The following is a 14,519-nucleotide window of genomic DNA, read 5'->3' on the forward strand; positions in this document are numbered from 1 at the left end:
CTGTTTGGGGCCAAAATTGGCCCCAGCAAAGAGCAAGAGTATGCCCACAGCTAGCACAATGTTGTCGCACCTGGTATGTGCTTTCCTGGGTTGCCTGCCAGTGGTGGGTAATCTCTGAGGGGCTTGCCAGCAATCGGTCGGCGACAGGGCAAGCCCCTGGGAAGCCTATGTGGAACTGAGAAGCCTATATGGAAAACACCTGTGTATGTTTATTGGAAGGCAAGTCCCACAGGCAGTCCCCAACACAATTTCTTCCCTAGTAAGTGTGCATGAGATTGCAGTTTGAGTGGATGAAAAAAAGTGTGTAATTCACAAGGCATTAGGCCTTTGTAACCCTTTTTTTAATGCTGCAGTTTATGCTGAAAGCCGCAGCCAACAACTATAAAGCAATGGACCTGGATATTTGTCCTGACTTTCAGTTTGTGCTTCAAGCTGAATGGGTATACCCTGGATGGGTATATATCACTATAAAGAATACTGGATACAAGCACATGCCTAACCGGGCACGAGACCCATACAATTTATAATACAAGAGAGAGCTTGGGATTGGAACAGCGGCTGCATTGGTTTCCTTGGTCGCTGACCTTCAGCAATTACTAGATAGGGTGAGTGTGACCCTGAGTCCTGCTGGATCTCAGAGGCTTTTGATACCATCAACCATGGTATCAATCTGAGTCACCTCTCAACCCTTGGTCTAAGAGGCACCATCTTATGGTTGTTCGAGTCCTGTCTAGGTGACTGGTCTCAGAAGGTGGTACTGGGTGACTCCTGCTCTACCTCATATCCTTTGGAGTCCCACAGAGCTTGATTTTATCTTCCCTGTTATTTAATATTTACATGAAGCCACTAGGAGAAGTCATCAGGAGGACTGAGTTGCAGCATATGCAAATGATACCCACCTCTACCATTCTTTTAATCTATTTCTAAGCATGCTGTTGATGTTCTGAACTGGTGCTTGGAGTCAGCAATGGGCTGGATGAGAGTAAACAAACTGAAACTTAATCTTGATAAGGCAGAGGTTCTCTGGGTTAGTAAAAAGGCTGAGCAGCAATGTGAGATCTCTCCTGTCTTGGATGGGCTTACACTCCCCCTAAAAAGTCAGGTTTGCAACTTAGGAGTATCGCTTGATTGTCACCTTAGAAAGTCAGCTGGCTGCAGTGGCTCAGAGTGCATTTGCCCAACTTCAGCCCAACTGTCAATTTCTGGTCCAGTCCAATCTAGCCACAGTGATCCATTCCTTAGTCACATCTCAATTGGACTACCGCAATGCGTTCTACTTAGGGCTATCCTTGAAGAAGGTTTGGAAGCTGGAGCTAGTGCAGAATGCTGTGGCTAGACTTCTGGTCGGGCCTGCTATCAGGAACATGTGGCCCCAGTATTACAGCAACTTACACTAGTTACCAATCCACTCCCAAGCTCAATTCAAGTAGCTGGTTCTATCAATTAAAGCCCTACATGGCTTAGGATCAAGGTATCTGAAGGACTGTCTTCTCCCATAAGCTCCAATCTAGGAGTAAAGATGACAGGGAGAGGCCCTCCTGACTGTCCATCATTCAGTTGGTGGATACAAGGGAGACAGTCTTTTGGAGGCAGTATCGCAATTGTGAAACAGTCTCCCCAGAGAGGTGTGCTTGATCCCCGCACTCTCTAGTTTCAGGAGGCAGCTAAGGACTGCTTTATTTAACACAGCTTTTTATTTTAACTATGTTTTTAACTGTTGTTTTATGATATAGTTTATGTTGTTAATATTTTATATTATAAGCTGCCTTGAGAATCTTTGGAGGAAAGGCAGCTATTAAATGTTTTAAATAAATAAACAATATTTTTGAAAGAAATCCTTTACAAAAGACTCATAGACAGAGCTGAAGAATATATTTTAACTAGCAACAAAGCCCGTTGTGGGGGAAAATACAATGGGCTCTAGAAAGCTGGGGCTGGGGAGGGCTGGCAGGCAGGCCGAGCATTCCCACTGTCACTGCACCCTGATCAAGCCTGGGGAGGGCTGGCAGGTGGGTGGACTGGGGAGCCAGGCATTCCTGCCTCTGCCGCGCCCCAATTGGTGCTGGGGAGGGCTGACAGGCAGGCCAGGCATTCTTACCGCCGCATCCAGATCGGGGCCGGGGAGGGAGGTGCTGACCTGCTGCAGGTCCTTCTGAGGCTGCAGAGGCTTTGGAGGACGGTGGCTGTGCCTGAATAAAACGTGAGTTGTCGCCAATATGGCTCACCTTTTATGTAGTAGGATAGTTTGGGATATCTGATATCACTGGTACAGATGTAGTACAGAACTAATGAGATGTCACAGGGACAGAATGTTTTTAACTTACTTAAATAAAAATCTATATTAGTACATGTATTTCTACCAGACATCTGGAATTCAAGGGGTTTCTTCAGAAGAAGAATAAATGACTTCTCTGTCTTCCCTTCCTTTTCCCAGTGTCTCAAGAACAGATTTCACATCAGAGTCCATCCAGAGTATATCTTTTTTGTGACAGGCTCTGCAAATATACCAGTAACATAAAAGAATTTTGCTCCCTTAACCTCCTTCCCCTACAATTATGCTTAGCTTATCATTGCTCTCTGTGTTCTATTGTCATCTGTCTAAGAAGAAAATAATTCTTACCCTGCAGTATTCATCAATAGGTTTTAGTCTTTTCACAGCTACATCTCGAATATGACTTCTCCTGAATAGGATTTTACCTGAGGTGGGGGGGAAATGAGAGAAGATGCAGAGATTGAATATGCATTTTGACAGAAAATACTCAGGCCCTATATCATGCTAATGTACAGACAGGACACCATTGGCTCTTAAGGTTATCCAATCTTTCAAGCTGCCTCCAAGACTTCATCAACATGACTCCCCATTCTCTGGCACCCCAAGGATCCACTTATCAGGGGTAATCCCAAAGATCCAACCCAATGAAAGACAAACCACTTGCCATTTCTCAGTAATACAGACATATGACAAGACACATCTAGTTCAGGTTTTGTGCATTTTTGCCATACTATTAAAATCTGTGAAGCTAGGACTGAAATTACATTTTGAGTACAGTATTATTTGAGGATATTAGTATGATTATATTATCATAGATATGAGTACATGGACAAAGGTATAAGGCTCAGGATCTCTAACAGCAGGGTCCAGGTGCATCATACCCGTATTACAGAATTATTACTATTAAACCAGGGAGGAGGAAACAGCAGTAGACTCTCCTCCTTTGCAACCCATGGTGTGGGGTTTGCAGTGCAAAAAAAAAAATTAACTGAGAAGATCTATGAAACAAATTCTCTCAAGTGAAGTGATAGCAGAGCAGGTGTTCTATCTTTTGCAGTTTTTCCTTTGAGATGTATTTTCATTCATAGTGAGAGAAAAATGAGTGGTAGATTCCTTCTGTAGTAGAAGCAGCCATCAAACTGCCAGTAGTATTATTCAACTCTTTACATTGCCTGCCTAAAAAGACTGACCTTCCAGATTTTCCTACCTTTAGCAGCCAACATATTCCCATTGGAGAACAGAAAAATAGTAATACTTTGCAGACAATATGACCCATAAATTTACTTGGAAAGAAAATCTATTTAAACCACAGACATTTTCTTTCTGTAATGATGTAGCAACTGAAATATTAAGACACTCACACAACTAAGGCTGCAATCCTAAGGACACATTCCTGGCAGTAACTTCTACTGAATAAAATGATTCTGAGGAGACCTGATTAAACATCTGCAAAATTCAGATCTTGATAAAAGCCATGATTTACTAGGACTCAGGCAGAGAAATTCTTTTCCTGAACCATAGAACATAAAAATAACAACAAGGGTGCCTTTAAAAGTATCCAGACTGCTTTCCCCTCATTAAAGAGTTATCATATCCATAAACTGGGGCATGGAGATATTGCTGCATCTCTCTTTTTAAAAACCGGTAACAACAAAACCATACATACATTTTGTATCAGCAAACACATTTTAAAAAATTCATTCTAAACTCTGCATAATCTTTTATTCACAGAATCATCCCTACTGGCTGGTTCCCACACAAGTAACATGGAACAACATGGGAAATTGCCTGCCTCCAATACCCAAGCTGTACACATAGTGTTATTTGCTGGATCAGAGCTGACATCACCACCAAAAGTAAGTTAGTGCTTTTGGCTCTGGCTGCACCACCACTGCTTTGCCAAGTAGACGGATGGATTCCAGCACCCTCAATGGAGGTTATTAAGCAGGACCATGTGCATAGAATTCAAAAGGATACCTGGATTAAGGCCTCTCTAGGCTAACCTTCCTCTAGTGTAGTATATGGTAGGTAGAGTAGGGATGCAGCATATTTACCAACTAAACTGTTTGGCATACGAACTTACTGTATCTGACATTCAAGAGCAGCCAGTTGGGATTGCATCAAGCAACCCTGGGGGACTGGGGGATCGGCTAGGAGATCCCTTCTTATGCACCCAGTCCCTTCAGGAAAATAGGTGAACAGTAAAGTTGCAAAATGGAATACTTTCCCTCCTCTGCAAGGTGGGTGAGGACAAGCAGTGCTTTTGATATTTGCACTGCAAAAAGGAAGAGCAAAGAGCTTGTTTCTCTTCTCTCTCTGGGCAGGAACAGAAACAATGCTTTTAATCTCTGCATTGCAAAAGGGAGAGGAGAAAGATGGTTTCTCTTGCCTCTTCTGTTAACACTAAGAGGTTACAAACAGTAAAACAGACGGTTCAGGGAGACATGACTTTTGGGTTGAATTTTTTTCCAAATGTTCAGTATATTCAGGACTTTTTTTCTGGGAAAAGAGGTGGTGGAACTCAGTGGGTTGTCCTCAGAGAAAATGGTCACATGGCTGATGGCCCCGCCCCCTGATCTCCAGACAGAGGGGAGTTGAGATTGCCCTCAGAGCAGAGGGCAATCTCAACTCCCCTCTGTAGGGCAATCTCAATTCCCCTCTGTCTGGAGATCAGGGGGCGGGGCCACCAACCATGTGACCATTTTCAAGAGGTTCCGGAACTCCGTTCCCCCGTGTTCCCCCTGAAAAAAAGCCCTGAGTATATTTATCCCCCCAAAAGTTTATTTAGTGCATTTGAAAAACATTTACTTGAAACAACACCGCTCAGGGAACTACCACGTGATTACCATGAAGGCTGACTTCTAAGCTGCACTTTGCAAAGCCAGCTTTGTCATCACTACAATAGCCAGCCACTCAGCAGTCTGCACAATAAACTGTTTCTGGAAATAGGAGGAGATGGGTTTTTTTTTCAGCTTGATTCAGTTTAGAAGTCTCCACATCTGGCTGAAAAGCAGTGTGTGTGGATCCACAGTGGATTCACCACTTGAAGCAATGGACATCTAAACAACAACCACAGTACCTTGAAGTCTGGATGTCTGGGTTCTGTTTCTCAGCCTGACACAAGGCAATATGTCAGGGGCCTGTATTGTTTCACCAGCAAGTGTGTGCTTGGAATTTGTGAGGCTTAACTGAGGATAAGAACCTTTAATTGATGCTGTAGAGGAAACAACAAATTACTCTTTTTTTTCTTTGCTAATAAAGAGGAATAAAACAACCCTTTCCCAGCATTACTACTAAATGGTCCAGGAAAGCTTTGTGGAGCTCTGGAAGTGTAATAAATGTACTGTAAAAAGTAAATGGAGAGTCTGAACAGTTCCTGTTCTCTGGTTTCCCTGCTTCCAATCCAAGCCACAAATTGAAAGCCAGCCTGGTGGTACTGGTAACCATATTTTAGACATTATAAAGCAGCCAAAGACACAGAACACATGAAAAGTCTCCCAAAATGTGATTGAACATTGCTAAATAGATGGTTTTCAGGGAGGTTATGCTGCTGCCAATGGCTTCAAAGTATCACGATAAATGCAAGAGTGGTGGATGAGCAAAAAGGCACATATAAGGAAAGTTATATACCGTAAAGAGTGAAAGAAAAATGCAGTGGAGGGGAGGTAGTGTTGGAGATTTCAGGAGATGCATATTTTAATTAATTCCTTACATGAAAGTGAAAAATTATCAGCATGATCATAATATTCTGAAACAACCCTGGAATCAGATCCCAGCCTTTGTAGTCAAGGAAAGAACTGGCAGCATTTGTGAAGTAGCTACGGAATTGCTACAGAGTGGTCACGTGGCTGTATTCCCCTCAGAACCTTTGCCTAATTCCAATGATTTAGAAGTCAATCCCACTCCTTTTACAGCCATTTAATCTAAGCGTATTGAGTCACAGACTCAAATCTATCTGATTCTGCACACAGATGTTTCTTACTACCCATGTGTTAACAAAAACAGAAGTTAACAGACAGCTGTATTTCTGCTGTCTCCCTTAGCTGTCTCCTTAAAACCTTCTCTCTCAGTAACTGCCAATGGACTCTCAACTGTCATTGGCCCAGCACTCCAGCAGTTCTCACTGGCTGTTTCTCAGGAGAAGCAGGGCTGGAAAAAGTCATGTCCATCACACCATGTTCAAACTGACAATGTATGTAGCACCAAAAGGGTGAGGAAACCTGCAGAACAGCAAAGGTAATACAGGGGCTGCCCAGAGAACTTATAGTCTATAAAGAATAAAGATTCAATGAAGCAGTCAAGTACTGACATCAGTCATCAGAACTACTAAGGTTAAGCTATGATGCCTTAGGCTTTGCTGAAGGTCTGGGGGAAAGGCTTTAAAACACACTGTGGATACTGCAAGAAGGTCACGCCCCTCCAGTGGCTTGAACTTTGGGACAAACTACACAATGTGTCCAAGACGTGTCAGGCATATCATGCAGTTACACCCTTAGAGCCAAACTACAAGTGACGTCTTACACAGGTTGGACACTAGTCGGCTTCCCTCAAGTTTTGATGGGAAATGTAGGCGCCCTGGTTTTACAGCTTGGCTCTCCATTACAGCTGCAAGACCAGGATGCCTACATTTCCCATCAAAACTTGAGGGAAGCCGACTAGTGTCCAACCTGTGTAAGACGTCACTTTTAGTTTGGCTCTCAGTAATCCATCCAGTACAGCAGCTCACACCACAATCTAATTATTGGGGGCAATTCTCCCAGCTTCTATGGTGAGCTACTCTGCACAACTGCCACTTGACAACTGCTTTCAGGTGATGCCATCTAAACCAGCTGCTCTAATGTTTACACCACACATTAAAGGAGGAGAGGGAAGTGGATGAATGAACAGAGAGTAGACACAGGAGCAACATGCAAAAAGGCACTGAGGAGACATCTGAATGCACATTAGTCCTTGCCGTAATCACTCATGGAAAGCAACAGTGAAGAAAAACAAAAAACAGAGGGCCAAGGACAGAGCCATTTAAGACATTTTGTGGTAGGATTAGGAGGGATGAGTAACTTGCCAAAACTCTACCTGTGCAACCATTCTGCAAAGTCTCCCCAATTATGCAATTTGCTCAAATGTACCTAATTCAACTGATTTATCCCAATCCTACAATATAGGAAGGCAAAGATGTTGACTTCATGCAGAGAAGAAAATCACTTTAATAACAGAGAAGTGCAAGTAACAATTTTAAGACTTCTTGGAAAACTAGGAGACTGAATATCCCCATTTATTTATCAGAGAAACAATGATGGTTAGGAACAGAGTTTGGCATACTTCTTGCTGATTGAATGCTTCCGTACACTTTTTGCTCACAATAAAGTTTGAGTTTCAGCTGGAATTTCTCCTTGCCTTTAGTAAAGATCTTTCTCTTGTTATCTTTTATTCACTGTTTTTAGGCACCAAAGGGGCACAGATATACTACTAGTTTTGAAGAACAAACTTTCTTTATGCTCTGTCCCACGGAATTCATTCCAATCCTCTGCAGGAAAACATTCAGGCCTCTGTTATATACAATAAATTCACAAATGACTATTAGGTTTTCAACTTGAAGACACTTGGCTATCCCCAAGAGGAAGAGGGGAAAAAACAGAGGGTATAATGTTTTGGCAGCAAAATGGTGATTTCATGCTTCTCATGAATGCCTGATTGATGATCAATGGGCTGCATATATACCTTATAAATTTGCACTCCATAGATTACCTTCTAGCAATTTTTACAGATAAAATTTCAGAGTTCATTGAATCATCTCTTTGATGTCTTTCTGCGGCCAAGTAACCAAGATTTGAGTCAGATTAGAGGAACCTTAGCATTTGCTGAAAAAAAGGAATTTGTGTATATAGCAAAAACATCCCTATATCTAATAAGCAAGAATTATATGCACCTTGTGCAGATAGACAGCCTGCACAATGGGCCTAACCACAACTATGATTTAGCATTCTGAACAGACAAAAAGCCCCCCCAAACTGCAGGGGGGGAAAGCCTTATTATTTTTTAAAAAAAACTTTTAATTTTGGGTAAGCCCAAAGAGACAATAGCAATATCTGCACATGCATGGATGTCACCTAAAGGAACTCCAGACTTTGGATTGCACTTTGGTTGCCACAGAAACTCAAAATGGTGTCTGAGTCTGATAATGCAGCCATGGCAGGCAGAAGAACAACACAGAGGCTGGACTACCGAACCCAGAATTGAGCCAGCTGGGAAGGGAGGGGAGACAATGCCAGAGCCAATGGGGACAGCAGTAAACTGACCAGGGGAGGGGAGCCTGACTTGGTGCCAAAAGGAAAGGAAAGGCAGAGTTGCAGAGCAAGAATAGGGGTCAGGGGAAGGGAAAATGAGATTTCTTCTCTCCTGAGAGTCTTCAAGGTTCTCCTCTTGTACTCATCTAACTTAAAAGGTCCAAGCATTCTAAATGAGAATCATTACATTGCTTTGTTATCACATATGACTGTTAAGTCTATATTACAAGCACATAAAACCACAATATCTTAAACAACACCATAGCACCTGTTTTTTTTGCCCACACCTTCCACTGTATCAATTTTGTTTGAAGACAGAAACTGTCAAAAATGTAACAAAACAAAATCCTGCCTTTTGAAAAAGTTACTATGCAAACTATCCTCTTCAACCCTACAAAAGCAAAATCGTGAAACCTCCACTGCAAATAACCCCTGATAATTAGAAAGTCAAATTTGCCTTAACAGATACTTCAGTTAACTGTGAAGAAGCTGTCCACATGAACCCAAGTGCCCGTGTCAGAATAAATATAATTAATGGAACTGTCACATTTCCTCAATGAAAGCAGAAGATTTAACAAGCTTATGCAGGGGTTAATGCTTTGGCCAATTACTTCCTCCTTCTTGAAAGAAAAAGTGTCCTAAGCAAAGGTGACGGCAGGATCAACTCCTGTTTAAGTTTTTGTTCCATGGATTTTTTAATGTTTTTTGTCTTTTTGCTTTTCATGGAGAAGAGCACTACGTAAACATGCATCGCTCTTTTTTACATAGAGGTAACTGAATACCACCAAATCTTAGGAGTAGGAATGTGAACTGACAAAGGTTTATTTGGACCCTGAGCAACTGCATCTGAATCTACCAAGCACAAGGCAGCCAAACTGGACAGGCTGCTAGAAAAACACCAGCCCAGACAAACCAGGCCTTCTTTCCAAGCACAACTAACTAGAAGCACTAATTCCCCAAATACTGCCTGCCTTTGTTTCCTTGTGCTGCTGTGCTATGCAAAGCTGGCTATCGTTTATACAATCCTGACATCAGGAACCTCACATAACCTTTGACGAGTGGTCAGGATTGTAGACTTGTGGTCTCCAGTACCAACCTGATGATGGATAGATGCCATAATCTTCAGAGGCATATAAATAAAGCACATTAAGAGCTAAGCGTTCCTCTCCACATCTGAAACATACTTTGCTTAGACATGAGGAGCAGGATTCACAATTGACTCTTATGCAGAGATGGGGCATAGACTTCAAGAAAATCAATAGGGCACGTTCACAGGACTGGGAATTTGTGCTCTTGTGCATGCGTTCACATGTATGTTCTCTAGAGACAAGATGCATCTACTCTCTCCACTCAGAAAGTGAATTCTGCACATCTATAGACTCTGGGAAGGGGGCTGGACCCTGAAGAATGACAATAGTTTGCAACTATGCCACTTTCACTAAGTAATCCCCAGGGCTAAAAGTAAACTTAAATTTATTGCTGATACTATTTCTCTCTTGGGAGGGGGCTCAAAGCAAAAAACTGGAGGTACTAGTTCAGTCATTTTCTGACTGATAAGCATTACCTTATTTATGTACTATATTTAAATCCCACTTTACTCCCTATTGGGGACCCAAAGCAGATTACATAATTTTCTTCTCCATTTATCCTCAGAATAACTCTGTGAATTAGGTTAGGCTGAAAGTGTGAGACTGACCTAAGGTCAACCAGCAAGCTGCCATGGCAGAATGAGGATTCAAATCTGGGTCTCCCAGATCCTAATCTAACCACTACACCACACTGGGTCTCAATTCAGTACTGGGTCAAACCTGCTTTCTTGTACCACTGTGCTTATCCAAAAGGAAAATATAGGGACAACATACAAGCAGTGATTTACCATGGCTCTGTAAATTGGGACTCTAAACAGGGACAGCTGAACATAAGGGTCACATCTCTTCCCACTGAAACACCTTTGAACCTGGCTGATGATTAAAATTGTGAGCTGGTACCCTATTCATGCCATATTTTATAGGGTAGAGCCAAAATAATAAGAAAGCACTAATTATGGCTGCTGTTCCATGACCAGACATTCAAAAAGGAACTGAATGCTGAAAAATACAGAAGACAGTCTTTTGAAGGGAATACCTGTGGAAAATACCAATATTGCACTGTTTGTTTAAATCAATACCTGTTATTAAGTAACTACCAAAAATGTAATTGTAACAATGATCAAAAACAACCCGTCTTATCCCTTAACTGGAACAAAATCAGCTTATCATATATGTCAATCATACAGCAAGAAATAAAACAAGAAAGGCTGTTAATATAATTATCTTCTTATTGCTATTTTGAGAGACACAGATGGAGCTGGTAATAGGATCTCTTATTCCATAATTTATGAGTACATGTGTCTTGAACAATTTTCCACTTGGGACATTAATCACATCCTGTCAGTTTTGAAGAAAATTCCCCTCTTAGTTTTATTTAGATTCAGTATGGATGTAGTATCCATCTTGACTTCTTGTTATTATCATCTTTATGATGAAATCTCATGCTTAAATATCTGGAAATACTTCAAATTAAATACTAACCTTGGTAAATTATTTCATTAAAATACTTAATCTGGTTCCAGCTGTCAACTTTTCCAGCAAAGGCAGTTGCAAATTCAGATGCACAACAACAGACAACCTCTCTTTGAAGGGGAACAAGTTATCACCTATGATGTTGTACAGAATTGCTGTACCCTCATCTCATGTCGATCGTGTGTTAATGACTTGTGAAGTAGAATATATAGAATAGAGATCAGCAGAGCTGACGTCAGTTTTGCTGGTTTCAGCATGCGCAAAAAGCATTATGGAACCAGGTATATTGTTCCCTCTTCCCCTTTCCTAATCTTAGAAATTTTTTCATTAAAACATGGAAGCAATCTCTATCCTACTAACCAATCTCACCAGGAGAAACTGATTGTACAAAAAAATGGTAAGGAGATCATAGCAGTACAATTAGGTGGGATAGTGCTGAAATCAATTATCATATGAACAGAAGCAAATTATGGCTTCTAAGTAGCATGCCTAACAATCTAAATACTAAAAATGCAGTTGCCAATCAAATAAAAAACCCTTTCTAAGGGGCATTACCTAGTGTTTATGAACGGCTGTCTTTGGGGAAATCTTTGGGGAAATCATGTTTCTCCCCATCGTGATTTTTATAGAGTCCTCATAGCTAGTACCAAAAGGATTTTATTATCCCATTATTAGTCTTTGGAAATCTAATTGAAACTACAACGCAATTCTAATTTCTATTACAAAGTTAAGAGGCACTTGGGAATGTTTGCCCCATCAACAATGATGTTGCTACTTCTATTATGTGCAGAGAAAATGCCTGGTGCCTGGTGTGATTCCAAGGAGGTAAGACCCGCACTGTTCTCCATACATGCACACAAAACCTGTGCCATAAGTGGCTGTTGCTGTTCACTGTAGGTTACATACATATTCACTAATTCTGTTTATAATTTTGAATGTGTGTGAAATAGGATGGGGAAGCCCACCATGAGTTAAAAGACAGGAGCACTCATTTTATTTAAAAATAATTTTTAAAGCTTTGTGCAAGCAGGGTTTTAAAGTTAGAGAGTTTAAATTACTTTTGATTTTCAACAGATGCTGTGATTTTTTTAAAAAACCATGTTATCTTAAACGGCATGCTTCATCTGGGATGGAGAGAGGTTAAACCCCTTCCTTTCTAGATAACTTTCTGATGTGAAGATATCATAGTGACAACAACAAATCTTCAGTCAAGTTTGACTAATTATTTTGAGGGAAATTTATTTACCTTTAAATGTTATAGTCCAACTCAAGAATCTGGCCTACTTAAATTTCAGATTCAACCAGGAGGTAAACATTTCATTGCACAGACTATTTGAAATGCTTCAAGTGGTTGGGTGGCATGTAACACCTGTGGCATTCTTTGCTCCCAAAATATTTTTCTGGAACGTCCCATGGATCTATCTGCATAAGAGATGTTTTTGGCACCACTGTGTAGCTTCTTCAGTGTCACTAAAATCTCCACTGTAAAAAAGCCTTCAAGGGTCTTAATTCTAACCCAAGTTCATTTATAAGGCTTATTTTCTCCCCAGACCATCTCTCACAGAACGGGTGTTTCTCAAAATGGTTCCTGCAACCAGGTATCTAACAAGACACAGTGTACTGCTGGTGGAGTCGTCTGGTCTGGAATCTTTTGCATACACAAAGAGGTTACTGATGGCCACCTGGTCAGCTCAGCAGTGTGTATCTGTGTACCTCCAGTGTGTATCTGTAGCCTCCATCAAGGCCTGCTAAAGAATCAGCGCTAAGCAGAGTTATAGCATCTAAGTCCTCTTAAACTTTACTGATTTTTCTGCTCTATCTACCCCCATTACAGTGGAAAGACAGATGTTTATGTTTCTGCAAATGGTGACAAGGAATTCTATTGGAAACTGGAACAAAGCACATTACTAGTGATAAGCCTTATGCAGCACATCCTAAGTATGTTTACTCCTTAGTAAATCCTTTGGAGTTTAGTGGGACTACTCCTTAGATTACTTAAAATGCAGTTATTAAAGTACTTAAGCATCAGTGTTGCAAACAAAAATAACTTCTTTTCAGCAAATGTTGTTAGCCCTTTCTCAAGGCTGGTTCAGGCAATACTACTATCCTATGTATTTCATTTTTATCCTGCTCTAACTGGTGGGCTGCTGAATGAGCAGCAGCTGCCCATTGCTTGAATTCTGCTTTCTTTGCTGTCTGCCTTTAAACGGGAGGTGAAGGAGGGAGAAGAGAGATATGTTAAATGGCCACGGGACTCCTCTGAGTTAACAACTGATGGAAGGACAGAGCTAGCATGAATGGGAAAATGGGGGTTTAGGGGCTCAGATCCTGCTTCTGCCTTGGATTTAGTTTACTGTGTTGATTAAGACCCTTGTTACTTTCAAATCCAGCATTCTGTTTCTGCCATTGTCCAGCCAAATGCCTCTTGGAAGCTCTGGTAAACCACCAGAGCAGAAATCCAACTCCTTCCACAGATCCAAAGGTTCCATTGGCTATTAAGTCTGTTAAGCAAGGTTTCCAGACCAAAACTGAGGTGAAGTAGCCATAAGGCAATTTGGGAAGATGGAAAAGATGAGTATAAGAGGGAAAGGGGGACTTGTACCATCTTACTTGTGGGAGGCAGTTGCTGTCACTAGAAAAGATACGTGCCAAATTAACATTCAGCTTTACATCTTGAGCCAATGTTTTGGTGGAAACTAGAGATGGGCACGAACCGAGAAAATTCCGAACCATGCGGTTCATGGTTTGTTGCGCTTCACAAATGACAAACTTTCACAAATTTGCCCCTGTTCATGAACCGGTTTGTTCAGTTTGTGAAAACATTGCTTCCAGGTCAGTAGAAGGTCTACAGAGAGCCCATCCCCCCGTTGCCTAGGAAACTGATTGATCAGCACCAGGCTGTCTGCAGTTACAAACCAAAATACAAACCAAATTCGTCACAGTTCATAAGAAATGAGCTCCTATGAACCAGCGGTTCACAAATCACGAACCAGCCCGGTTCATGACGAGCTGTGGTTCATATTTTGGTTCGTGCCCACCTCTAGTGGAAATCTTTGTAGTTTCTTTGTGAATCGTTTTAGAAGAGAAATTACACACCTAAAACAGGATACAAATTTTTCTTTAAAAAAAAATAGCATTCACCCTAAAATTTCTCTCTAAACTTGCCTTGGCACAAATCATCAACGACCTTACATCTCCACTACTATGTATGACTGTAAGGTCCCCTCTGACATTAGCAGGATATGTCTGGCTACAACATAATACTTGCCACCAATTTATTTGATAGGATTAAGTAGTAAAAAGTTGGGATATGCACTTAACAGTTGCAAATTTAATGAAATAAATACTAATGTATTAATGATTAAACCATTGTGATTAAACCATTGTGTGATTCAGTCCTGA

The 14,519-nt window shown here is 41.2% G+C and overlaps 1 protein-coding gene across 3 annotated transcripts in view; it reads right to left on the minus strand.

Moving 5' to 3' along the window:
- SH3PXD2A (SH3 and PX domains 2A) overlaps positions 1-14,519 on the minus strand; it is a 334,390-nt gene that overhangs the window by 195,963 nt on the left and 123,908 nt on the right. For all 3 annotated transcript variants that reach the window (XM_054983545.1, XM_054983544.1, XM_054983546.1), the window contains one exon: positions 2,621-2,697. In XM_054983545.1, coding sequence (XP_054839520.1) covers positions 2,621-2,697 — 77 coding nt within the window. The remainder of the gene's footprint in view (positions 1-2,620; positions 2,698-14,519) is intronic.

Source organism: Eublepharis macularius, chromosome 6 (assembly GCF_028583425.1).
Source record: "Eublepharis macularius isolate TG4126 chromosome 6, MPM_Emac_v1.0, whole genome shotgun sequence".
Taxonomy (NCBI): Eukaryota; Metazoa; Chordata; class Lepidosauria; order Squamata; family Eublepharidae; genus Eublepharis; species Eublepharis macularius.